Source organism: Acipenser ruthenus, chromosome 5, assembly GCF_902713425.1.
Source record: "Acipenser ruthenus chromosome 5, fAciRut3.2 maternal haplotype, whole genome shotgun sequence".
NCBI classification, from domain to species: domain Eukaryota; kingdom Metazoa; phylum Chordata; class Actinopteri; order Acipenseriformes; family Acipenseridae; genus Acipenser; species Acipenser ruthenus.
In genome coordinates this window covers 64,889,673-64,915,940 of record NC_081193.1, presented here as the reverse complement: position 1 = coordinate 64,915,940, position 26,268 = coordinate 64,889,673, and the positions used below count along the sequence as shown (strand labels likewise).

The 26,268-nt window shown below is 38.2% G+C and overlaps 1 protein-coding gene across 5 annotated transcripts in view; it reads right to left on the bottom strand.

The window, feature by feature from the left end:
* LOC117403032 (signal-induced proliferation-associated 1-like protein 2) overlaps positions 1 to 26,268 on the bottom strand; it is a 138,216-nt gene that overhangs the window by 80,447 nt on the left and 31,501 nt on the right. For all 5 annotated transcript variants that reach the window (XM_059024379.1, XM_059024380.1, XM_034004867.3 and 2 more), the window contains exon 2: positions 5,171 to 6,931. In XM_059024379.1, the coding sequence (XP_058880362.1) occupies positions 5,171 to 6,608 (1,438 nt within the window). In that variant the 5' untranslated portion in view covers positions 6,609 to 6,931. The remainder of the gene's footprint in view (positions 1 to 5,170; positions 6,932 to 26,268) is intronic.

Genomic DNA, 26,268 nt, shown 5'->3' with positions numbered 1-26,268 from the left:
CATTTTATAAACCAAATGCATGGTTTCCACCATATAGAGGGGTTACAGTTTTGTTCAATGGCTTTAAGTTTCAGCACCTCCACTATAAAAATAGTTCCAGCGCCACTGACAACTGACAATTTAGGAAGGCAAAACAAAAGAAAGTTTAAATATTAAAATAAAATAACTAACTAAAACAACACTATTCGTGGTTGCTTAGGCAGCCAACACAACAACAGCAGGCTAGATGTACAGTACACTGCATGTATTGTATTCTTAAAAAAAAGTTTATACTGTATCTTAGCACGCATTAACTGAAACAAATAGCACAATGCATTTTGTACTGCAGTCATGAACAATTTACCTGCATTCAGTATTAAGCATCAACCATTCAGGACTAGGCTGTCACAAATGTACATCACCCAGGTTAGACAACTACTGTATGAAATGTCACATCAGTTCATAACACACACACCAACAAAACCCTATACACAACCACTTGCACGCAATCACTCTGGCAAACTGGGGCACAAAAGAAAGACATACTGTTCAGCACAAGGTATATCTTTTTACTGGCCGACATGATAACTTTCATTAATTAATACAGTACTATACAAGACTGAATGGATTAAAAAGTCATTCCTACTGAATCTGACAAAACACAAAGCCAGGGATAAAAGTTGAATGTATTTAAAAAACAAACAAAACCACAGGAAAATGTTGCTGTGACCAGCCTAAAATGTCTTACTTACAATCCCCTGTAAAAGGTTTCTTGTACTGTATTATTATTATTATTATTATTATTTATTTCTTAGCAGACGCCCTTATCCAGGGCGACTTACAGTCCATTCAGATTTTCCATCTCCCCCTATACACATATTAGACAAGCTTTCATTTAAAACAATTTCTTTCAGCAAGTGAGACAAAAACAGTGTTAAAACAAATTGTGTAGTACTGTATGTTACTGTACCTACTCCATCTTTATTCTACATTAACCATCATACACTGGTCCATTGCTGAACTTCAGCTACCGAGCACATTGCATTCATGCAATCTTATTACTTTCAGTGAATTTATGCTCATGAAAGAGGAGGGGTACTACAGAAGACCAGAGCTTCCCCTCAAATCTCTGCCAGTGCACCAAAATCCTGATCTGAACACCTGCCACTAACACATATCAGCAATTCTGCAATCTGTTGTCCTCAGCATCATACTCTGACAGTTCTTAATATTTTTAAAAGGTATAAAGCTTCAATTGAATCAGGCCAAGCAAAAAAAGATGAGATTTTGTTTAGAAGTTGTTGCATATACTGTATCCTATACATGCAGTACAGTAGTAAGATCTTGGTTTGTGTCACTCTGGTTGGTGTTCAGAACTGCTTTGATCCACCGCTTAGATTATGGCATGAAATAGATTGCTTTGAGGACAACTATAATGGGACCTACTGTATAAAAAATACAAGCCTGATGAATCTAGAAAATCCAGTTCCCTTATTGGCACCAGGCCAAGTTAAATCAAAATGTTATAAAGATCCTAAAGAGCAACACATGTCACCATATAGAATGAGCCTTCACATACTGTACCGCAACTGTATCTTAAAAACGCCTCTGCTGGGCAAGAATCCTTCTCTGAGAAAACAGATTGGAGGGACTGGGTGGTCTTGTAAGACACTGGCTGCCTACATTCTTTCTCGTCTAGGGTTTAAGATAAAGGGAATCAGCCTAGTAAAGCACTGACAGCAGAAATCCGCCAATTTACTGCCAGAAAAAAGAAAAGAAGAAGAGTCATTCAACATGACGGACAGTAAATGTGCCTGACAGCAGCTGCATTGAGTCTGCTGTCTTGTGGTAAAGCCAATTAAGGTTGTGAAAGAAAATGAGAGGTTACATCAGGAGCAATATTGTTCAAAATGTTAACCGCTTAATTATCTGAACTGTGGAGGAATAAAAAAAAAAAAAAACACACACTGCTGATGAAGACTCAATAATGCACCCACTGGGTTTAAAGTGTTATGTCCCTGTCCATTTTACTCAAGTGGGACACGGCAGCGACAACCAACTGCCAGAGTGAGCGACTTAACTTGAGCCCTCATTGGTAGTGCTGTCTCTCAAGTCAGACCTGTGTCAGCAAGCATCCAAATGAAAGTACCATACCACAAAAATGTTTACTATCGGAATAGATCCCATTTATCAAGTAACAAATCAAACGTAATTAGCTATTACATTTTTAAGAGGGTATTTTTTTTTTTTAAACTTTAAAATTACAAAAGACATATAGGAGTTAGACGATTGTTTTGCAGGGGAAACTTCAGGGAGGGTTTGGAATGTATTATAAATTATTTCAGCAGTAAGGAAGCTCATGATTTTGTAACGTACAGTAGGTTATAGGACACACCAAGAGAAAGCAATGCTACAGTAGGATCCGAGTCACTGCTGATCACCATTATTTTAATATCTGAATCCTTTTGCAAAAGCAAGCTAATATTTTCCGACTGTCTTTTATTCCCCAGCACAAACAAATGTATTACTGCATGTAGAGTTAGCCTCCAGGCCAGGCATGTTACAATACATTTGTTTTATCATTTGCGACCAACAACAGCAGCAATGCATGATAAATGTCCACTAATTCCAATAACACAATACCATATAGCAAGTGCGCTCAACTAAAACGATGAGTCGCACTGCCTCAGGGAAAAGGGACAGGTAGCATGACAGGCACACTGCAATGAATCTAACCAATGCGCACATCTCTAGAGGCATGAAAAAAAAAATGAAAAAAAGAAAAAAAAAGGCTACAGTACATTACGACAGCCATCAGATACAGGACTTACTGGATATAGTATGCGAGGGAAATCTCCAGATCCAAAACAAAATGATTTTAAAGTAAGTTCACAATCATTAAAAAAAAAAAAAATGTGCTGCTGCATTATACACATTTCTGATTCGTTGCACTAATAAAAAATAAAAAAGCATGATCTTATTACTTTGTTTAGATACTGAAGGCACTGAACTGGAACAATGTGTAAATAAGTAAATGACTAAAAGGCTTACTTGCAATTAGCAGTGGCTGACTGCTGCTGGGTTTTTAAATCAATGCATTAGACCAAAGGTGATTTCACAGCGGGGGACAGAGAGGCAATTTCACAGTACCCAGGAACAAGCATCCCTTTTCCAGAACTGCTGGGTCAGAATTAACTTGAAGTCTTCTGTATTTTATATTAATATTTGTCCTGTTAAGTCCTCTGCCCTCAGTAGCATCTTGACTAAGGGCATATACTGTAAAATGAGCCAAATTCACTCATTAGCAGTAAAACAGTGAAAAATGTATGGTTGATGAGAGTTATTAATTAAAGCTAAATTGGATGTGTTCTTTATATTACAACCCACAATACCTTTGTCCAGTTCATTCTATGCAAGCACAGCATTACTGAGAAAATGCAATCAAGACTGGATGCTTTAGACATCACATTGCTGAAAAGCAAGTTTTCAGTTTCGTCAAAACAGAGAAGAACGTACCGTACATTACCATTCCTGATTTTAAGCTACTGTACAATATTAAGTTAATTCAGTAAGTAATAAATAATAAACAGTAATAAATAGCCCCAGATAGACATTACATCGTATAGCTGTTTATTTGAGAACGTTTTTTTTCCCCCTAGTTCTGAAAGCCAATGTTGGTCCTTAATCTTCATAAAATAATGTCTAAATCCCAATTTAAAAATACAGATTCAGCTCTAGGAAAGGAGTACAAATCACTGCTGGGTTCCACATGAAGTAAGATTTAAAAAATCTCTGCCTCCACTATTTGCTGTTTACAGAATACTGTAATATCTAGGGCCACAGATTTATACTGGGGAACACAACATTCATTTTCACAATAATCCAATTGTAGGATTTTTAGTTTTTCACTTCACTCTGATCTTCTCTGGTTCTCATTTGGTAACATTAAATTAATTAGTTCTTAAAGTCAACCGAACTGTAACTTTTTTAATAGCTTCAGTGTCTTATACGGAAGTACATTACCCAAGACTGGGACTGGTTAACAGACCTGCTATTTTTAGTGGAGTTATTTGAAAGTGTTTAAGATTTAAGACTAGAGTAAAAAAAAAAAAAAAAGGTAATGTATATATTTATGATTGTTAACAATCAAAGAAATAAATAAAGATTATGTGGTTTAGATATAAGCACTTTCCAGTGAGTGCCACTGAAGTCAGTTGACCGAAGGTTATGCATAACTGACATGACATCCAAGAGAATCCAGACGGGTCCATTTTGTACATTCTGCATTCCTGGCAGATCAGCTCCCTTCAGATCAATTGGATGTGACAGGTACCGAAGGAAATGTGCATTTTTGTTGTTGGTTCAGGGTGCATCGTTTGATTATATGCGATAAGACCTTAATTGTGCTTGAAGGTAAATTCCCTTCCCAATACCTACACTAATACCTAAATATCACACACTCCAGTTCAACAAGCTTTCTAACAAAGCTGCGGAGTACACATCAAATACTGTACTGCACAAACAAAATGACAGGATGTAGAGATATAGATTCATATTGTGTCATGCATTTAAGAAAAAAGTTACACTTAAAATGCATAAGGATTTTAATTATCACATACAGTGCCAAAAGACTGGTGCTGCTATTTATTTTTTTTGTTTTACATTTTTACACGACAAAATGTTCAAAACGTGGAGTAAAAATAAATAAAAAAAAAAAAAAACATAAACCTTTATTATATACGGTGATGTTAAGTAGACGTGAAGTCTACCCATGAAGAGTTATATTTGGTAAAGCTTGCCATATGTGCATTCATTTATTTTCTTTTTTAAAGGTCCTTTTAAATTAAGACCACAGGAATCGCAATGATTGTCATAAGGTTTTATTACAAGGGACTCTTCCACACTCAGACCAACAGCTGCAATGAATCGTCTGCAGTACCTGATCCAGTTTATCTTTCTGTACACAATGCGGCTAAGTGAAACGGTCATTGGTGGCCTTATGAAACAGCATACAGTTAAGCGTCTTTAGTACAGTAGCTGGGTAAAGTTAAGCCTGTTTAGCTACTGGCACTACATGAAAGATTTTTATTTCATCCCTTTAGTTTATAATGACGTTTTATTAAACATCACTTAACTTGGTAGAAGTTTTGTTTTAAATGATTGGATGCAATCAAAATAAAATAAACCTTACCTCTGCCATAGAAGTACTTGTGGTAGTAGTATGCTCCAAGATCAATATGTTCTATAATGTAACGTTTGACTTTTTCCCGGTGAATAGGCTGGTTCTCCCTTGGCACCTCAAGCACAGATACACCAGCGTTGGTACAGTGAGAGCTAAGGGAGGACTCAAAGGAGCAGTTCTCGCCAGCATAGGTAGCCGAATTAGCCCTGGATAATGAAATCCTCCTTTCTCCTTCACCTCCAATCTCATTGCGAAAATAGGGGCAGCTAAGAACCAAGCCGTTGCTTTTGCCGTCCCCTTCGTCTGCATTCAAGTTCTCTTTTGAGTTTAAGTCTTCTCTGCTCCCCAATGGGGACTCACAAAGCCCTGGAGCACCCCCTGCAGCTTGATACTGTGATGCTGCAGAAGCTCCAGTAGTGGTGTTCTTTCTTTTCCCAAGGTTAGCTCGGTTAGCCACAGCTTCACTAATGTTGAACAAAATACTCTGGACGTCGTAGTGTGCAAAACATTTCTGAAAGCTCAGTGGCCGTCCAAGCCTCTCCAGTCTGCAGTCATCTTGTTCAGTTGAGAACCTTAAACCGTCATGCTCGCTTTTTATTGTCCGCAGCTTCCGGAACAGAGAGGTCTCCACAGTTTCGGATTTCAATCTCCGCTTAAAGAATTTATCTCTTTCTCTGCTATACAGTAGCGAACTATCCACGTAATCATACCCAGCAACCCTGACGAACTCTCCTCTGGAAATCTGTTCTGCAGTTTGAAGACTAGGGGAGAAAGAAGAGTCATAGTGTAGAAGTTCAGGAAATCCCAACGGCAGCATGGTTTGATGTTCAAGACTATCACCCTGATATCCCCTCAGCATTGCAAAAAAGCTCTCGCCAGACAAGCCCTGCCTGTCAATTGAAGATGTGCTTCCATATTCCCGGTGGAGAGAGGCCCCTGTGTTCGGGTTCACAGCATTCTGGTCGAGGATATCTTCTGAATCTATATCGCTAATGGTGACATCACTGTTACTTCTTTGCCGGATAGGATGGAGCCCCTTAAGAGGAGAGCTGTTGAAAATGTCACCTAAAGCATATTGGGTCTCTGCAAACTCTAAATCCACAGATACCTCCTGGCTTCTTTCGTTAATTGAGCCCATGTCTTGGTCAATCTGTCCATTGTGGAACCCTAACACTAAACTTTCATAGTTTGGTGGAGGTCTGCCTTCCAAACCATCCTTCCTAGGAGGCCACTCTGAGATCCTTGCTCGTACACCCATTTTAGGCATAGCTGGAGCTTCAGATTTCCCCTGTGTATTTAAAGACGGTGGTCCCATGTTACCATTCAAAGCTTTAAACTTTCTAGCAAACAGGTCATCCGCCTGCATATTTATTGAGTCGTCCATGAATCCTCCAGAAACTCCAGCTGAATGGGTTAGGTCTGCCAGTCTAAGACTTGGATCACTCATATCCCTTCAAGGGCAAACAGGCACCTTGTCGAGCAATCACTCTTCATTGCATTGTCATCATTCATTCATTCATTTAGTAGCACTAAGGGAGTTTGAATAGGACAGTGTCGTTTTGCTACACAGTAACTGTAGCAAAATAAAAGTAGTAACATTACAAGTCCATAATCTCTTTTAAATAGGTCTGCAGGATAGTCAAAAAAGCACTTGCCGGTCACAGAAAAAAACTGGAATTTAAATGTTGATTTATTCTGGGAAAGGACGAATACATTTCATACTCCAAGGCTAGTTCAGAAGAATTGAAGATAGGTATTTCTTTGCAGGCTCTGTAGAGAGAGGGAGAGAAAGAAAAAGACCATTTAGTTACCAAAATAAAGACAGTTCCCATTTTAAACTAATGCAAGGTTACAATCTAGTAAAAAAAAAAAGTAATGTAACATGAATGTCTTCGTTTAAACCTATTTACACATCCAGCTGTATTCTACGTTATATAATGAGTACAATGAGATGTGCACATGTACATTCTGAGGTTCAACTCTTAATATATGTATGCATTTGTGGAAATTCTACTTCTTAAAGCAGTTGATGACATATCCCTTTTAGATCACTCTGCTGGATACTTGACTGAATGCTTTTCAAATGGCCATAAAGGAATTTGGAACCAGGTTTCTCCGCAGGTCTTTTCAGCCAGGCGGGCCGGGCCGTCCGGCAAAATGGGTGTCGCTGCCCGGCTGAAAAAACCTGATCCGCCCGTCTTGCAGTTGCTACTGTGCCTTTAACAATAAGGCTTGATTGTGCTTCTAGCAGACTAGACCACTTGCACATTGCTGGGTGAAAAAAAAAAAAAAAGATCTTGGAACCACATGACAGCTGTGTTACGTCTTGACACAACATTTAACCAATCAGAGACTTGAAGGGGCGGGTTTTCTGTGTTAAGCACTTCGAGAGGCTAAAACGTTAAAATGACTGCCAAAAAAAATAACCGATTTATTTTCAAAGCAAAAATAGTGACAATGAATGCAGGGTTTTCAAAATAAGCCGCTGATCCGCGCAATCCACCTCCTAATACTATATTTGCACAGGCTACATTATTAAAAACAAATTAAAGATTATTTTCGGGTATTATCAGTCAGTCCATTTGTTGTCGTATTATTGTACTGTAAGGTGATATAGCGTACATAATAGCTATAGATATACAACAAAAAAGAATATTCCTATCATGATATCGTAAAAATATGTACCCAGGTGCTTGTGAGAGATATTGGGGGTTCATGTACGCCGTTCATGAAAGGCGTGATGGGATATCAGCTGAACACTGAAGCCGACATACAAATGCTTAAGTGCAGAGGTGCTGGATTATTACACTGCGGCTTCATGCAATAGTTATGATGGTGACCAAACAAGTGCGAGTACTGCTGTGTAAAAAAAAAACGGTTAAAATGAACAGTTGCATTAAAAAAATGTAGAACAGCGAAAAACAAAGATAGACGTGCATTAACAAAATGCCCTGAAGACTTAACATAAAGAAAACAATTTAAATGAAGTAATAAGATCAATAATTACGCTAAAAAGGAAGTGAAAAGGTTACCTTTTTTGTGAACTCCATTAAACCTACTTTATCTTTCCCCAGTCAAATCATACAGTGCCTAAATAAATAAGCACGGTCATTTACCATAATAAAAAACAGTAATGAAAAAGAAAATGTAGAATATAAAAAAGTGCAACCAGATATAGTCAATGAAAGACAACACATTATTCAAATGCTTTGTTGTATTATATATTTAAGGTAAAAGGCAAGTTTGTTTTTCCGTTGAAAGTGCTCCTGGCTAATGTTCTGCCACCCAGCTGTACAGAATTCCTGGGGAGAACCTTGGGAAAACATGTTTTCAAAATGTTTAGATACATTTTTTGCCTGATCATTTTTTTTTTATAACCCCTCTGAGACTTCACAGTAACACACAATTAAATGTACTGTATAATTAATAAAATGATTGAAGCTATTGCCATGAAAATAGTTCTAAAATAAATGACAAAATTTACTCTAATATACAATTGATTTTTGTTGAGGCGGTGGGTACAGCATTGTTGTAATCCATGCAATTTGGTCAAATTGTGGCCCACGGTCCCACAGTAGCCTTGCTATGCGGCCCTCTGCTCAGTCAACTTTGGGCACCCCTGTATTAGAATAAGAAATGACACTGGAATTGTTTAAATTGGGAGGACAGTATGCAGAGACACAAATCATGATACAGTAATACCCAGTACTGCACATCATAAAGAATGTAATTGTACTGCATCTTTTAGTCATCTTCTTGGGAGAAATTGTTCTGCATTGTAATTATTTAAGGCTTTAGGTAAAGTGATAACTGCCGATCCGGATTATATGTATAAACTGTCCTGTATTAGCAATTGGTTAAGGGTGGGATCAAAGAACTGTCCCTGTTCAATCCTTACATTGGTATGGGAAGCAACAGTGAGCAGACACTGAGCTTTACAAACTGGCGAGAAAATGGTTGTCAGTAGAATCTCACTGTACTGTATGTAGTTCAGTAGCAGATTGACAAGGACACTGTACAGGGCTTGTACAGCCCCCATGTCTCCTACCATGCATGCAATACTGGATAAATCTGAGTGCAGGGGAGTCTGTTTTTCATAAAAACTGGAACAAAAAAAATAAGATGTACATGTCTTGAGTTAATATTTATTTCAGGATTCAAATATGGTTTGTTTCACTTACAGGAACAGTACCAGTAAACAAAAAAAACTCCTTTCACTCAGTCACGCCGATTTGTTCACCTTAATATGTTCACTTTTGAGGACTCTTTCAGATTCGGTTTAAACTACTGTACAGATTGTCTGTTGTCCTCCATGAAATAAATAAATAAATAAAAAGTCAATGCACTTAAATCCCTACTGTCTACTGAATGAATACAGTACAGCCAATGTAATGGTTATTACTGCAATGGGACACCCACACAAAAAACTATTTTCTCTTTTAATTTTACAAAGAGATACTACATACAGTAAAAGGTATGATTATTGGTGTTGCCCTGTACATTCGTTTTCATTTCTTCTTTACCTGTTCTGACAAAGTACAGCTTATATGAAACACTGAACCCGCTTCCAGCATAGTGCTTGCCTTTAGAAGCCTCCTTCATTAGGAGTAGCCCTGCAATTCCCTTCAAGTTAAGAGCAGACCAGAGAGACCCTGGCCAGCCGCTCTTCTCTACAGTACTGTAGATATTTACAGTGCTTTATTAATAAACTCCCTCTGGAAAAGTTTGACTGCTGTAGATAAGCAGGAGTGCTGTAATTAAGCCATGGTCTATGCATCAAAGCTATTATTATACAGCATATCTGCACAGTTCATTTAAACTCCTGAACCAGGGGACACATGTTGTATAGTAGGTGCAGCTTTGTTTGCCCTATAAGTGATGACTCGCACCCTGTTCTGTACTCAACCTTAGACCATTACAGTTTTACTGAGCCTAAATGTCATTCTGTGACCAAATACATTGCAATGAGATTTGTTCTGTACACAGTAACATTTCAGAACAGCATGTAAAGACGAAACACTGGCTTTGGATTTTTCTGTCAACAAGGTAAATAATGGAAGGCTCCTCAGTACAGTACCAACAAGGCTGTCAGCAAGATTAGAAGTTGACTTTTGAAAATACAGTCAACAAGAGCCCTTGTGAACTCAGATACCATGTCTCTTCTCGCAGGTATTTTTTGTTGGGGAATCTAATACATTTCAGAATCATCAAAAACAATAGGTTGCCAGGTTCCCCTACCAAAAATATAACTAGAAATGGCATCCCCAGAGGCATAATGTATAGGGAATAGCAGTTTTAATCAAAAAATTTCTGAACATGATGTAAAATGGATAAAGCCTACTTTGTGATCTCTAATGGATCGGTGATATGGCCAGAGGAGAGATTAAAACAACGTGACAGCGAAGTATTAAAACACCAGTAAATCAAACTTTACTGAGAAAAACATTGTGGACTGCAGATGTCAAAGTCATGGTCGCCAACATACATGCAGTGTTTCTATATCCCTGCAAATATGAAGTCAGTAGCTCATGGCCAGTACTGCATGTCCCCAAACTTGAGCTACACTGTAGCTATAAACCATCTGGGTTGGAACTGGGAGCAAGGAGATTAACAATATGCTATTGTCAATTCAATTACTGCAGCTACTCCACATTCCTTCCCAATACTAACAAGTTCACTGAAATGAGCAACATAAACTGTACAACTGTGATGTACCACAATGAAAAAAAAAGCATTTCAGATCTGTACACAACAACAAACAGTGTTCCTCAATACAATCTTCCTACAATTACACGTTTTACAGTAAGTAATACATCAATTTAAAAAAAAAAAAAAAAAACATTAAAATAAATAAGTTTTAGAATCCAACTTCCACAAGGCAGCTGAGAAATAATTGATTCAAATCAGTTTCAGGAGCATCAAATGAAACTTATCACTTATATTTGGATAAAATTCGCAAGATGTGATCGAAAAATGAAAAACTCTGTTTTAGAGCAGGTGCAGTGACTTTTTATTGTGCTGATTAACAACTGACATCACGAAGATGCTGCAAAATGATCTGTCGATCTTGGGCAGGTGTGGTGACTCGGTCTCCCAGTTTGTGGCCTGTCATTGACAGAGTGTGTCTGGTTATGCCGTCTCGCCAGGTTTGAAATTGCTGGCTGTAAGCACCCAAGACGGTGAGCCACAGTACGCTGCCCTAGTCCAGCCTCCAACATGCCAATTGCACAAAGGTGCTGCTCTCTTGACAGACGTGGCATATTGTTTTTTTTTCTGTGATTTTCTTTATTGCTTTTATTCAAGCTTGCAATTCAACAGCTGAAATCACTCCATATCCAGTGTCCAATCAACTGTCTCACTAATTAGGTGATTAAGTGCATATGCTTCAGTCATAGTCACTCAAGCGTGTCATGGGCAAGAATGAAAAGAAACCAAAAACATTTCGTCAATGTCCATCATTTATACACCTTATTTTTTTAAAAATAAATGTGTGTTATAATAGTGATACGTTTCTTTTAATGTTCGGTATATTAAACAAACACATACAGTGATAGTTTTTAAAACATGCTACCTAACACTAAAACTTGAAATGTCTAGGGTCACAAACCTGATAACACCAGTGATCACCAGTCACCATTCCAAAGCTGGCAGCAATCTCATGCTGATGTCAACAGAATTTTGGTCAAGGCCAGGGGCCAGTCTACAGTGCAGTGCATTTTCTCCTACTGCTGACTTAACTTAAAAACCACAGTAGGTCACAGTGCACTCGGCATACCACTGTAGACATTCAGGCCTCAAATCCCCTCCCTCGTCTGTCTGAATTCCTGCCAACAAACACAGACCTCTAGAAGGAAAAATTAAATAAAATCAGCAGTAATCTAGTCAGATTACTGAAGCATTAATTTTCCTCATTCTGTTTTAGTAGTAATAGCATTCATGTAAATGATTCCAAGAACTGTTAAATAAAACTTTGAGTGCTGCGGTTCATTTATAATGGGTTGCCATTAAGCAGAAACCATGCTAAGAAATGAAATGCTGTTTACTGTATATACTGGGCGGTATGCTTGATGTTAAAAATCTACGTTCAGAAATTCAAAATGTGCTAGATACATGCAAGTCCATGAAAGTGGTACAGTAAGTCTGTACACCGATAGGTCATCAAAATCAGATTTACGGCAAGCCGAAGATTAAGTCTCTCTTAATGCAGAACATTTTGGTAAAGTCCTGGACATGTCAGTAGTCCAACAATCATTGAATTTTCATAGAATGGCCCACATACTGTACAAGTGTAAATAGGTATACTGTACACCTACTGTACAAGCTAAATGTTTAATTGAGTAACTGCAGTAAGGCCTTAACTGGTATTATGTGCTCTTACAAGTCCAGCAAGACATTCCTTTATCCCAGCAGTTACACTGATTGTTGGGCTTTCAACATCGAAATGTACCGTAGGTTAGATTACTAGGTACTTATTTTCTTGTACCACTCCAACCAGTTCAAGGTCAAGATGGGACTCACTACTGGTAAACTTGAGATCAATATAATGATACCATTGCTCTGGTGGTGGGAGGGGAGTGTATTATTTTTTCTTTTCTTTTATTGCTGTGGGATTGAACGGTTGGGGGGGGGGCATAAAATGTGGAAAATGTACAATGCTTATGATTGCAAATGTTCCATTTGATGTAATAAAAGAAAGATGGTTACAAAAAAAAGAAAGAAAGAAAGAAAGAAAGAAAAGCTGCTTGATGAAGTGGATGTTTCTATTGCTTGGGATTGAGACAAATAGCGTGCAGAATGAGAGTAGATTGGATTTGATAGTAAGTTGTTTTGATCTCTAGGGTCTGGTGACAAGTCAGTGTGCCACATATGCACTGTTGTACATATACTGTTTTTTAAAAAAAACACACAACACTGCTGTATCCCATGTGACATGGAATTGTAATATTCAAATGAAATACTTTCAAAAAGTCAACTCAATGATCTAGAACTATTGCTATAGGTTTCAGTACCTTGTAATGGATACAAGTCATACAAAAATTATAAAAAGGGCATACCCACAACCAGGAGCAGTGAACTGATGTGCAGTGTTGTGCAGATTACTTCACGAGTAATCTGTCATTTTGAGTAAGGTAGTTAATATTCCTACCTTTGGAGGAGGTCTGTTGTGTTGAAAGTGCGAACTCTAAAATGATGTACCGGGGAGAAAAAACACAGGGTGCAATCATTTTTAAACTAATTTAGTGTTTGAAACAGTGCATTTTTTGTATTTAGGCTTTATTTTATTTAACACATTTTTAAATCGATTAAAGATAACTTGTGTGTAAGTTTTTAAACATTGCTTAACATTCCTTATTAAAAAGTCTGGTGCAAAGTATTCTGAAACACCAAAAGGTAACAAAGCTTAGCAGCACATATGAGGCTAGACTGTACAGTAGAAGCTACAGTAATTACAGGAAAGTCATTCATGGTTTCCATTCTCCATTTAAAAGGGCAATAGTTTTGGCACCATGCTAAGGCAATTCAAGGTTACAAAACAGGTTTATTAAATTCCCAATTGTAGAGGTGAGAAGGGTTATAAAATAAAAGTGCAACCAGCCAGCTAGTTGGAACATGATAAACACTTTTAGTTCACCTCTGGGGGACTCAAGTTCTAATTCGAGTTGGGTCAATGAGAAAAAATAAAGTTCGGGAGTCTGGCCAAGCCATGCCTTAACAGCCACATTATCAAACCGGTATACAATTCAAATTTGGCCCTTTATCAAGACTGGATCAAACAAGGAGACAGACAGGCATGGGAAATTAAGCAGACTCTCCACCTACAGTACTGAAGACTGGTTTCTCTTGTTCAGCACTGAAGCACTCATGACAACACAAAGAGGGACATATGCAACACCACACTTCTTAATGTTTTTATTTAGCAGATGCCTTTATCCAAGGCGACTTACAGAGACTAGGGTGTGTGAACAATGCATCTGCTGCAAAGTCACTTACAATTACGTCTCACCCGAAAGACGGAGCACAAGGAGGTAAGTGACTTGCTCAGGGTCACACGATGAGTCAGTGGCTGAGGTGGGATTTGAACCGGGGACCTCCTGGTTACAAGCCCCTTTCTTTAACCACTGGACCACACAGCCTCCTATACTATAATGTACAGCATCATAAAACGAGGGCTGTGTTTTGAACCATTTCCCTAATGCATATGAATACTGTACTTTATTATAAATATATGCAGTGTACAGTATAGTGCATACTGTAGCCTTAAAAGTAACTATTAGAAAAAACTAGACTTTACAGTAACACAGGTGTAAATCCTACTATTCATTCAGGAAGTTCCAGTATATCAGGAGCATGATCCATGATAATAAAAGCAAAACTATTGGAATAACTGTAATGTCTTTTGTTACAAATGGATAAAACTAAATCATTACATTCCAGAGTCAGGTGTGTAATATCCAAAATAACTAAGAAAGTCCCTTTGCGCCCTCCCCTACGGGTCTTCTTCATTGGCTTTGCACACAACATTTAGTTCAGTTACCAGAACAGTGCAGCTGGGTGCAAAAAAAATCCATAAAACACTGTCGATCTCTGAAGCAATGACAAGGGATTTTAACATCATTACAATCTTAAGCCCCTTTCACACTGGCACTCCTACCCGGGTCCCAACACAGGTTCTGGCTGCCCGGTTCACAATCCTGTGCAGTGTGAAACCACGTACCTGGGTCTTACCCGGGTTGACCGCAGGATGTGGGTCGACATGCTTTGACCCAGGTTGAGTGAGACAAAATGCATGACGGACGTTCATGAGCCGATGCAATAACAAACAGCCACGCCTGCGTGAAGGTTTCACTTCCGCAAGGAACAATTCTGTTTATTCTATTTAGCCATGTTTTTGTTGCTTGAGACACACCATGAGCCAGATTGCAGCAGGGATGAAGAAACATTTGCTCTAAATCAAAATTTGGGCAACGGTTCAATCCAAAGCAGCTTGGATGGAAGCGTCCGTAACTAGCTGCTTCCGGGGCATTGATACACGCATTGTGTACTTGTGTCTGTCACCCAGGTCGACCCTGCAGTGTGAAATCACGTAACAGACCCATGACACCGAGTCCTGACCCGGGTAGAGCATGCCAGTGTGAAAGGGGCTTTAGAATCTCCACATGATCTTCACCGCAGTAGCGCACAAATTGACCTTCACGGCCCTAGGGATACACCTTCAATTCAAATAAACAAATGGCCTCCCTGCTGACCTCAACCGCTAGCCAGGCAGATGGGAGTGGCTTCTCTACTGGCCAGAGGATAAAAATTGTAACATGACAATAAGACAATGGGATACTGTCACTTGAACAGTACTTAGTACTGCATGCGAACTGTAGTTTAAAATGTTTATGGAAGGAATCTGCATAGAAACAAGCCGCTTCTCACGTTCTGAAAAAAATAATATTTCAAAGGGAACTGGATAAGGAAACATGGTATAAACTCAAAGGAAACAAGTCTTCCACTGAGAGTTGTCGTAACTCAAGTCACAGATGCTGTCTACAGCTAGCTTTTACAAAACAAATATAACCCTCCCCAATGGCAAAACGGCACAAACAGGATAAGTTCCCAATGGCTGCCTCTGCCTTGCTGTAAAGTGGTGTTTGAAGAGAAATTTCTCTGGGGAGCGCTGGCCAGAGTTTAATTTGCACTTCTGTAGCAGCCTGTGCTTGCTCTGAACAGGCAGGGGAGCATGACACATTCTGAAGGTAGAGTAAACAGACCCCAGAGAGCTACTGGAAACGACCAGTGGATTATTTATTTAGCCAAACAGTGGCTGATATGAATGTAAAAGGATGAAGATATGGTTGGTATTTATTATATTTAATTTTTGGTGTACTCCACTCTATTCATGACGGGAGGATAGCACAATATGCCATGTCAAATCAGCATTTGCAAAAGAAGGAATGTGGCACTGACTGTTTCAGTTTACTTATCCCAGCTGTTAAAATAAATCAAGGGGCGAACAGGGACAGACTCCAAACTACTGGATCACTCAAGAACTTCTCCCCAGCACAGGCCAGAATTAACAAAAATAAAACAGCAGTAAAAAGCAGGAGCAACAATGTTTACCACTCTTACTGCTGACCTTCAAAGAAGGTCTTCTGTGCACAACTGTTCATACAGCAGCTTTGACGTACAATATTTTTGGTGTGGGAGGTATAACAAGTTTCAAATGTGCACGCTACATATGAAAGCAAATATTGGTCAATAAACAATATAATAGGCTTTTATATCGCACCTTTCATAAGAGTTATCACAAAGCACTGAACAATTAATAAGCCAAATCAAAAATTATGTTTTTTAACCTACTTTATTAGAAAAAGCTCTTCCACCCATAGAGACAAGGTGGAAAGAAGCAACAGAGTAGGCCAAAGTTAGAGGGACGAAGTGAACGACCCGGAGTGTATGGCTTCACCAGCTCACAGATGTAATCAGGGTAGTTCCTTACAAGTCTTCAAGGTCAGAAGTAGGACTTTAAACTCGATTATCTGCTTAACAGGCAGCCAGTGTAAGGTTGCCAAGACAGGGCTAATGTACTGTTTTAGTTTAGTTTGTGTTAGGAGGCAGGAAGCAGAGTTTTGGTAGAATCAGGAAGGCCTATAAAAGACAGAATTACAATAATCAATCCTGGAAGAGACAAAAGCGTGACTTAGGATCTCTGCTTCCTTTTGAGAGAGCATGGGTCGAATTCTAGAAATATTCCTAAACTGAAAGTAGGAGGTTTTGGTAATCGCATGGATGTGAGAGTCAAAAGAGAGCTCAGGATCAAAGATAACTAAAAAAATTCCTTGCTGCAGATTTACAGTAAGTTAAACTTGATTGTCATCAAAGGACAGTGAAAAAGGGTTTTCTCAACTGATGTCTAGATTCAAATCAGCATAGCTTCAGAATTTAGCTGGAGAAAGTTATTTATCCAGGACTAATATCACTGAGACATAGGGAGAGAGCAAAAGAGGCATGTTTGTGACAAGGATTAAAAGATAAACAAATCTGTATGAAAAATAAATAATATTGTATGATGGCTGTCCTGGAAAAACTTGCTAACCTACATTTCCTTTAGATAACCTGTGTCATGGGGTCCTATTACCAACTGAATACCATGTTATGAAAACTGAAATGCTTGCGGGTTACTGACTTTCTGCCACACCCCTCATTTGATGCTTTGCTAGGCTCTTTTCTGTATCACTGTACTTGAAACTTAGCTTGGCAACCTGGTTAATATTGGTTATATAGGAAAATGGCTTTCTTTGAGCAGAAATTTGAAGATTGTTTGTTTGTTTTCTGTTCTAAAAAACCTTATCGGCACCCATCCTTTAACAAAATGAAGCTTCTTAAATTTATTTTGTGGTGAAATCAAATAGTTGAAGAACAAATAATGAATTCTGGCCATTTCTTTTATGCAGGAAGCACAAATATTTGCCATAATTAGGCTTTAATGTTAAGTTATTTTGATTTCTCCACTTTTTAACCTTTCTCATAATTTCTACCATATGTTCAGTATTGGATACAATATGTTCCACTGAAATACGCTAAAGAGTGAAAGAGGAGCAGAAGTCCATACCACACCGATGCCAAAGAAATACAACTGTCTGGACTGCAACATAGTTTACTTTCTTCAAGGCTTTACTATGTATATTAATTTTATACTTTACCACTGTGGCATAGTTCATAGTGTGGGTTGCCAACTTCTGAAGGGGTTTAACCAAGACACTTACTGTAGTCTTATTTCCACCTCTAAAGGCCATGAACTCTACCACATTTTAAAGAATCACATTTGTCATTAAAATGCCTGTTCTACATTTTAGATTGTTGAAATTGTTTATTAAAATGTATCAGCCTTTTTTTTAAACAAGGTTTGAGAATGACAGGCTGCAGCAATTCCATGAACAGATACCATCCAATTGGCCATCTGGCAACAAAACCTGTGAACACCACAACACAAACAAACTTTCACATTCAGAAACAGGAGGCTGTGGTTGGAGATCCCAAAACAATACCATACCCTAATGTTTTTCTTTTTGCTTTCTTCCAGCGACATTATGACAATGAATCACATCAATCCACAAAGCAGTCAACCTTGAAGTAACATCCTTAACTGCAAGATAAAATGTATTCGAAAGTAACTCTTGCCAGCTGTCAGCTCTTCTTTTTGAAGAATGCTCCGAGTGTTAATTTAAGCCTAGCTGATGAAGTGCAAAAATCATTCGGGCAGACACAAAACCTGTGATATTTTCTGACTGCCTTAACATGCATTTAAAAAACAACTGCTGTAGCGTTGACAGTTTATCCCAACCTCTCCTTCACCACAAGGCAGAGGGGTTTCTCATCAAGTTTCTCAAAGGGTCACCGACACAAATTCTCACATCAAGAAATGAAAACTAAACATGGTAACCTGCACATGTTCAAAAATAAATTTGGAAAGTGAGAAATGGGGGACAGCTACTACATTTTTTAAACATTTTATTTCTGATAAAGTTTGACTGAAGTATGTTTGGTTCCTGTGCAAGAACAAGCAATACTGTATGAGGTTGTTTTTCTTGTAAATTATGTCACAAAATGTATTTTCGATCAATACCTACAAAAAAAAAAGTCACAAGGTACAGGCTTATGTAGAAATATGAAAAAAAACACATTAAATCATACTACTGTATAGCTAACAAATGTGGACGCCAACTGAAAAGTACCGTAGACACCAATGTTAACTGCAGCACGTTGCTGGAGATCAATGGAATTAATGTTTCTTCTCACAGAATACTCACCTTTTCCTGTATATTTTAACGCTGTACAAAACAGCACTCATTCACATGACATTAAGCATGTATATGATACAGTACATAACATTAATTATATGTGGATACCAACACATAAAATACTGTATGCTCTAATGAAAACACATACTGTACCTGAAAATCAAGTTTCAGTCCTAAAATCCATCACGACAGCCAAATTTCAGCTCAGAGAAGGGAGACAAAAGGTCTTGCCCATCGACTGCAATCCAAATTGCCATTGAGACTAGTTCCCAGTTGTTAATGATTAGGAAGTTTCTAAAATGTATTAATTTTCAAAAAAGGACCACCAAAAATACCAGCACTTCGCTGTTGACTGCTCTGTTTATAATTTCTTTTTCTTTCTTCTAGTAATGAGCGGCTACATTGCAACAGAGGCAACCCTTGAGCAATATCCGAAGTACTATGACCATTTTTAGAGTGTTAGAGAGAAAAATCTGGCTGCCATTGGGAGTCAATTAGATGAAATGCATACAGCTGCCCAATAATCCACACTCCTCCTCCACCTCCTCAAACAAAGCTCCCAACTGCTGAATGTAATCTAATAATTAGCATATGTAAGGGAAAGGGCTAGACCGTGACATTCAGCTAATCTGTTTCATAGAAAATCAATTGTTCTGAAACAAACCTGCAGTCCACTATATGACCTTAAATTCCAAATGAATAAAAGGTTGTATTGGGCAGAAACAGCAGGAGATACAATAATCTATTACAAATTCTGCACCTTCAGAGCTGTCAAGCTTTTTTATTTTTCAAACTGAACCCAGTGTCTAAAGAAATAAAAACGCGAGAGGAATCTGGTCTTTCAAAACTAAAATAATCTCCTTGAAGACCATATGCCGACCTTGCATAGTACCACACAGTCTCTGTATAGAAAAAGTGCACCTCATTATTTGTGTAACTACAATGTGCTTGGTTTCCTATGCTGAAATTTGAAGTGCGTTATACAATACTTAAATATTTACAATGTGAGTGAATTTTGTTTAGTTGTGTTTCCAAAATGTACAGAAATATAATTTGTGCATTATGTTTGTTGGCCGTTACTCATTGTATTATTGCTGTGTGGCCTGCCTGTTTTGGAGGTGTCACTTTGACAAGTGGCTGTTATGCTGTTAAACTTTGCAGTAACTATTGACAAAGATCGGCGCCAAAAAAAAATACATTTACATTTTTTTAAATCACAATTTTGATTCTCATAACTTTTCAACAATGTTGTAACCAAGTTAAGACAATGTAGACATATAGTACAGGAAGACATATTGCATGGACAGGTAGTGCAGTATTTCCTTATATTCCAAAATTCTGAGACTTGCTATAGAATGTGTCATTATAACAGTGGATACTGTACTCATACGGGCTCCTCCACTCAATCCGTGATTCCAGGGATATACAAAACAAGCATATTTGTAGGCCTGCTGTACAAGTCAAGTAAGATTAAACCACGGAAATCAGTTACATTAAGGGATTTGGATTAAGCACACTAGTTTAGTTCATCATTGTAAAAGGAAAGATATTACAAAGCAAAATCAAATTCATTTTCTACTGGCAAATCTGTTCACAAGGTTCTCGAAGCAATTGAAAAGCATTCTTAAGCATCCTTGTTAAAGAAAGAGAAAAAAATAGAAACTCTATGCTGACCAGCGCAGCACTATAAAAGGGCTGCTTCAATTTTCACAAATTTGGTCGGCACACACCTCTTCAAAGCTGTCTACAAAAGCAGTCAATATTGACTACACAGTAACACGATATAAGCAACTCCAGAATTGCTGAATGTGAAAAAAAAAAAAAAAAAAAAATGTACAGGTTTTCCACAAGATTAAACTCTGCTCTTGTAGATCTGTGTTTTGTTCACTAAATTATGCAAGGTTGTTTTTAGGGTTGTTTCTTAACTAAGGGAAATGACAAAGCTTTACGAGTCACAACAGAAATGATGAGCTCCGAATGGATCAGATGTGCTTTGGAAATTTATCCCAGAATCTTGATTACAGTCAGTTCCTATGTCCAAATGCAATCTCAGGACACTCCATGTGGTATGGAATATATGCAGACTATGTGGTTCTGCCAACAAGACTGTAACCCTCACAAAAATATTGGTATGGGTGCAGCTGCCGTTTAATGAATAACAAAACACACTCCTGGCAAGTGCAGCAGAAGTCACTACAGTAAACAGCAGACATTTCACATCTTTTAAGGAGTGTTGAAGAGAAGATACTTATAGTGTACTGTACTACTGCTGTTTTGATACTATAAATAAGTGAGAGTGCACGTCGATGAAGACTCTACTGTGTGGTAGTTGACTGCGACTGGAATTGTGTCCCAAGCCGAAGTAATCACAGTATTGGATAAACGGCATTCCGACACCTGAGCCCAAACAGTATGTCAATAATAATATACAGAGCCGTCAAACTTATTCTTAACAGCATCTTTCACACTCACTTAGTTTCATGTACCACAACATAAAATAATTTATTTCCACTTCCCTCAGCAGTGGCACGTTCACAATACATTCCGACAACATAGTTTTATCCACGGATGCCCGAGTGGCTATCTCCAGTGGATGGAGCCAACAGAAGTCAGGAAAAATTCTTTACAGTGTTGTTTAATTGTTATGCTCGGTTTAGGCATTTTAGAAAGAAATGTCTCTTCTCTTCCATCACAATTTGAATTCCCAAACAACTCGCTCCACATTATATCTTTATAATGATTTTTCATTTTATTTCAATTTAATTGTTGCATTTAGTTTTATTTCATATTTGCGAAAAACACTATACATGACAGTAAAGTGTTTTCTCCAAACATTTGAGTTGGTAATACACAGGTTTGGATCAAGCTCTGTCAGTCAAAAAACAAACATGCATCCTCATGGAAATTAACTTGGGTACAGTTTGAGTTACTGCAGTGTACTACTTGCCTGGAGGGCTTCAAACTGTATAATCCTGGGGTGGAGTGAACTTTACAGCACTGTGTACAACCTTAAATCATCAATAAGTTTGCCTTTTAAAACTTACTGTACATGGTAGCTGTTTTTCACACAACCTCAAGTTGTGTGTGCTACTCTGCCCTGTTTTCAGAGAATACCAGTCTACTGTACCTTTTGGTAGTACAATGTGTAGCCTAATGCTTACTGCAAGGCTATATTTTTTCATGGTTAAATCAGATTTCTGTGTAATTGACCCATTGATGTGTAATATGTAGTTCCCCATGAAAATTCCCATTTCTGAAAGAAGTGTAAACATACATTTTTTTATATTAAATACAGAAAACGTTTGGCTTATTAACATGTATTTAGTAACCTGGTAGCCAGTTTATGATTGAATACGCTGCATAGAGCTGCACGATTTCTTTAAAATGTCTTAAAATAATCAGAACTATTTCTGCTAAATATTGCCCTGTCCAGTACAAGGGGACATTTGCAGATGACACAAAAATAGGAGGCGTGGCAAACACTGTTGCAGCAGCAAAGGTCATTCAAAATGATCTAGACAGCATTCAGAACTGGGCAGACACATGGCAAATGACATTTAATAGAGAAAAGTAAAGTACTACACACAGGCAATAAAAATGTGCATTATAAATATCATATGGGAGATACTGAAATTGAAGAAGGAATCTATAAAAAAATACCTAGGAGTTTATGTTGACTCAGAAATGTCTTCATCGAGACAATGTGGGGAAGCTATGAAAAAAAGGCCAACAAGATGCTCGGATATATTGTGAGAAGTGTTGAATTTAAATCAAAGGAAGTAATGTTAAAACTTTACAATGCATTAGAAAGACCTCACACCTAGAATATTGTGTTCAGTTCTAGTCACCTCGTTACAAAAAGGATATTGCTGCTCTAGAAAGAGTGCAAAGAAGAGCAACCAGAATTATCCCGGGTTTAAAAGGCATGTCGTATGCACAGGCTAAAAGAATTGAATCTATTCAGTTTTGAACAAAAACGACTACGCGGTGATCTGATTCAAGCATTCAAAATCCTAAAAGGTATAGACAATGTCGACCCAGGGGACTTGTTTGACCTGAAAAAATGTATTTATTAGCAGACAACCTTACAAGATATCACATTATTTTTACATACAATTACCCATTTATACAGTTTTTTTTTTGTTGTTGTTTTTTTGTTTACTGGAGCAATCACTACTAACCACTACTCCACACTGCTGCCCTACACTTTTACACAGAGAATTGTGAGGGTCTGGAACCAACTCCCCAGTAATGTTGTTGAAGCTGACACCCTGGGATCCTTCAAGAAGCTGCTTGATGAGATTCTGGGATCAATAAGCTACTAAACAACCAAACGAGCAAGATGGGCTGAATGGCCTCCTCTCGTTTGTAAACTTTCTTATGTTCTTATGTTCTTATTTCACAGATATGTTTTTTTTTTCTCCACTTATTTATGTTTATTTTGTTCGATAATTCAGTGATGGTGTAAATGGAAATGTCTATAATAAAGGTGAACATACAGTACAAAATATATTTTACAATTTAGCATTTACTGTTTTTTCAGGTACGGATTTAAATATTTAAGAATATTTGTTAGGGGGGCTCCCGAGTGGCGCATCCAGTAAAGGCGCTCCACGTGAGTGCAGGATGCGCTCTATAGCCTGCAAGTCGCGAGTTCGAATCCAGGCTATTCCTTTGCCGATCGAGGACGGGAGCTTCCAAGGGGCGGCGCACAATTGGCCGAGCATCGCCCGGGGGGAGGGAGGGTTAGGTCGGTCAGGGTGTCCTCGGCTCACCGCGCACCAGCGACCCCTGTAGTCTGGCCGGGCACCTGCAGGCTTGCCTGTAAACTGCCCGAGAGCTGCGTTGTCCTCCGACGCTGTAGCTCTTCGGTGGCTGCATGGTGAGCGGTCAGCTTGACGGCACATGCTTCGGAGGACAGCGTGTGTTCATCTTCGCCCTCCCGAGTCAACGCAGGGGTGGTAGCGGTGAGCCGACCGTAATAAAATAATTGGCCATTCCAAATTGGTAGAAAATAATAAAAAATAATTGGCAATTACTAAATTTATAAAAAAATAAAAATAAAAAAAAAGAACATTTATTGTATAATTTCTCTGGAGACAATACAGATCGTATTTTTTTCTGCTTCAATAAATATTATGTTTAAATCGTGAAATACCTATTTTAAACTGTTCTGTGAAACAAGCATTTTTTACTGTGAAAAAAATACAGCCCTATTAATACTGTAAAATAAAGGTACTGTAGTACACTTATTTCTGACATTTTCATTAAATTCCATACAGCAAGTTCAAGACGGGAATTGGGTACTGGGGGTACAGTAATTACTGTACGTGAAAGTTGTGGTAAAAGGCTCAACAGGCACTTATTTTTACTTGGATACAGTAGTCGACATTTTTATTTCACTGCCTAGAAGGATCAACGCAAACCTGATGTACTGTATGGGGCTGACATTAAGTCGCTTGGGATGTATATACATGGCTTATCTGAGATTTTCAGAGTAAAGAGACAAGTTTTGTACTAGAAATAAAATAAAATGTCCATAGCACTGTTAAAACCCAAAGGTGCAGATGATGATTAGCATATTTATAAAGTTCTGTGTTAAAGGCCTTGTTATTCATTCAGAATTGTAGTCTTATCTCAACACTATTAGGCTTATTAACAACTTGATGTGCACATACAGGCTTCAACTTCATCCCCCAGTACGGAAGACATTAAGTAGTTTTGTGTCGGTACCAACATTTGGAGCTCTTTGTAAGCTAGTTTTTCTTTTAATATCTATACTTTTATTTAAAAAGTGGAAATGGTAAACCACAAAACTGACCAGTTTTCTGGGAGCTGTGGACAGTATCAGTACATAACATGAATCTAGTGTATGGAAAGGAACAGTACTATATGATCCCAGGGTACAGTATGTGTTCAACTTTGTATTCCAATGTTAAAGTACTGTTCACATTTATACAAGGTGCGAGAAAGAACGTCAACACTCCGCAAATAGATTTCCAGGAGATGAAGCAATGTATACTCAGGAAGCCATTACTCTGCTGAATAACAGTCCGCTTTACATTGCAGTTTATTTTACATGCTTACTGAGCATGACAAGTGATCTTCTTGACAGACAGTCCTCAGCTAGAAACACACCCGCCATATGACTAGGTGAGCTAGCAAACTGTACCCCCCATGCCTACTGGCAGTTTACTGAGCCAACCTCAAATTCCCTGCAAGCAGAGAGGGTCAATACTCAGTGAGCTCTGCAGCTGTGAAGTATTACTGACAAAATACAAACCCTCACCCCTTACTTTGGTTGCCTCAACCTTTGAATTATCTGAGCCCTGACCCAACATGCCTTGGAGTGGTATTTATCCTTACATGGTTCACTGCCTGTGCTTTACATGCTCCATTTAAAATCTTTCAAAAAGATATCCATGGCTAACAAAAAGCTCTTTAAAAAACCCACTGAATGTAAAAGACACAGTCTGGTACCATGATTATAAGGTATCAACAATTCTAATCGCTTTCTTGTTAAAAACGTGCAGTGTGCACGATTAATCTTTGTTCGCCTCTAGGTCAAACATGCCTGAGACAAGTAGATGAAGTTTCAGGTTCTCCAGATATATCTGGTAGACTATATATTTTTATAACAGGTCAGAACTCTTATATCATACAAATTATTAAAAAGCAAGGTCCTTGTGTTACAGCAGCTAAGATAGGGACCATGGCTTTGTTCAAAATGAACTATCCCTCAATCAGTTCTAGCTACAGTACAGTAGCTGACTGGATTGTCTTTCTCTACAGTAGTGCTACAAATCGACTGGGAGCAATGGTTTAGCATGATACACCATTGCTCCCAGTCGATTTGTAGCACTACTCACAACTGCAACGATGGGATAATAATTAATGCTCATTAGTTTCATAGTTACTATTTATTAAAATAGAAATTAAAATGTTTGCATATAGGGTCAAAGAAGATGGAATGAATGCGATTATAAATAGCAAACTTCTTTTCTTCCAGTTTTAGTTTAACACATTTTTCATAATGTCGCCGGTCCTGTACTAATCTGTTTATGCAAAAATAGTGTGTAGAAAATTGAAATTATTAGATATAGAGACTGGCTCCTCTAAAGGAAAGAAGGTGAAGTACAGGGCATAGGGTTCTTTGCATTCTCAGGCTTACATAGTAGCCCTGACTGACTTTATTATGGTCTGTCTGTCTGTCTGTCTGTCTGTCTGTCTGCCTGCCTGCCTGCCTGCCTGCCTGCCTGCCTATCTATCTATACATACAGGCGGCTCCGCATACAGTAACTGCATGGGCTCTGGACCGGA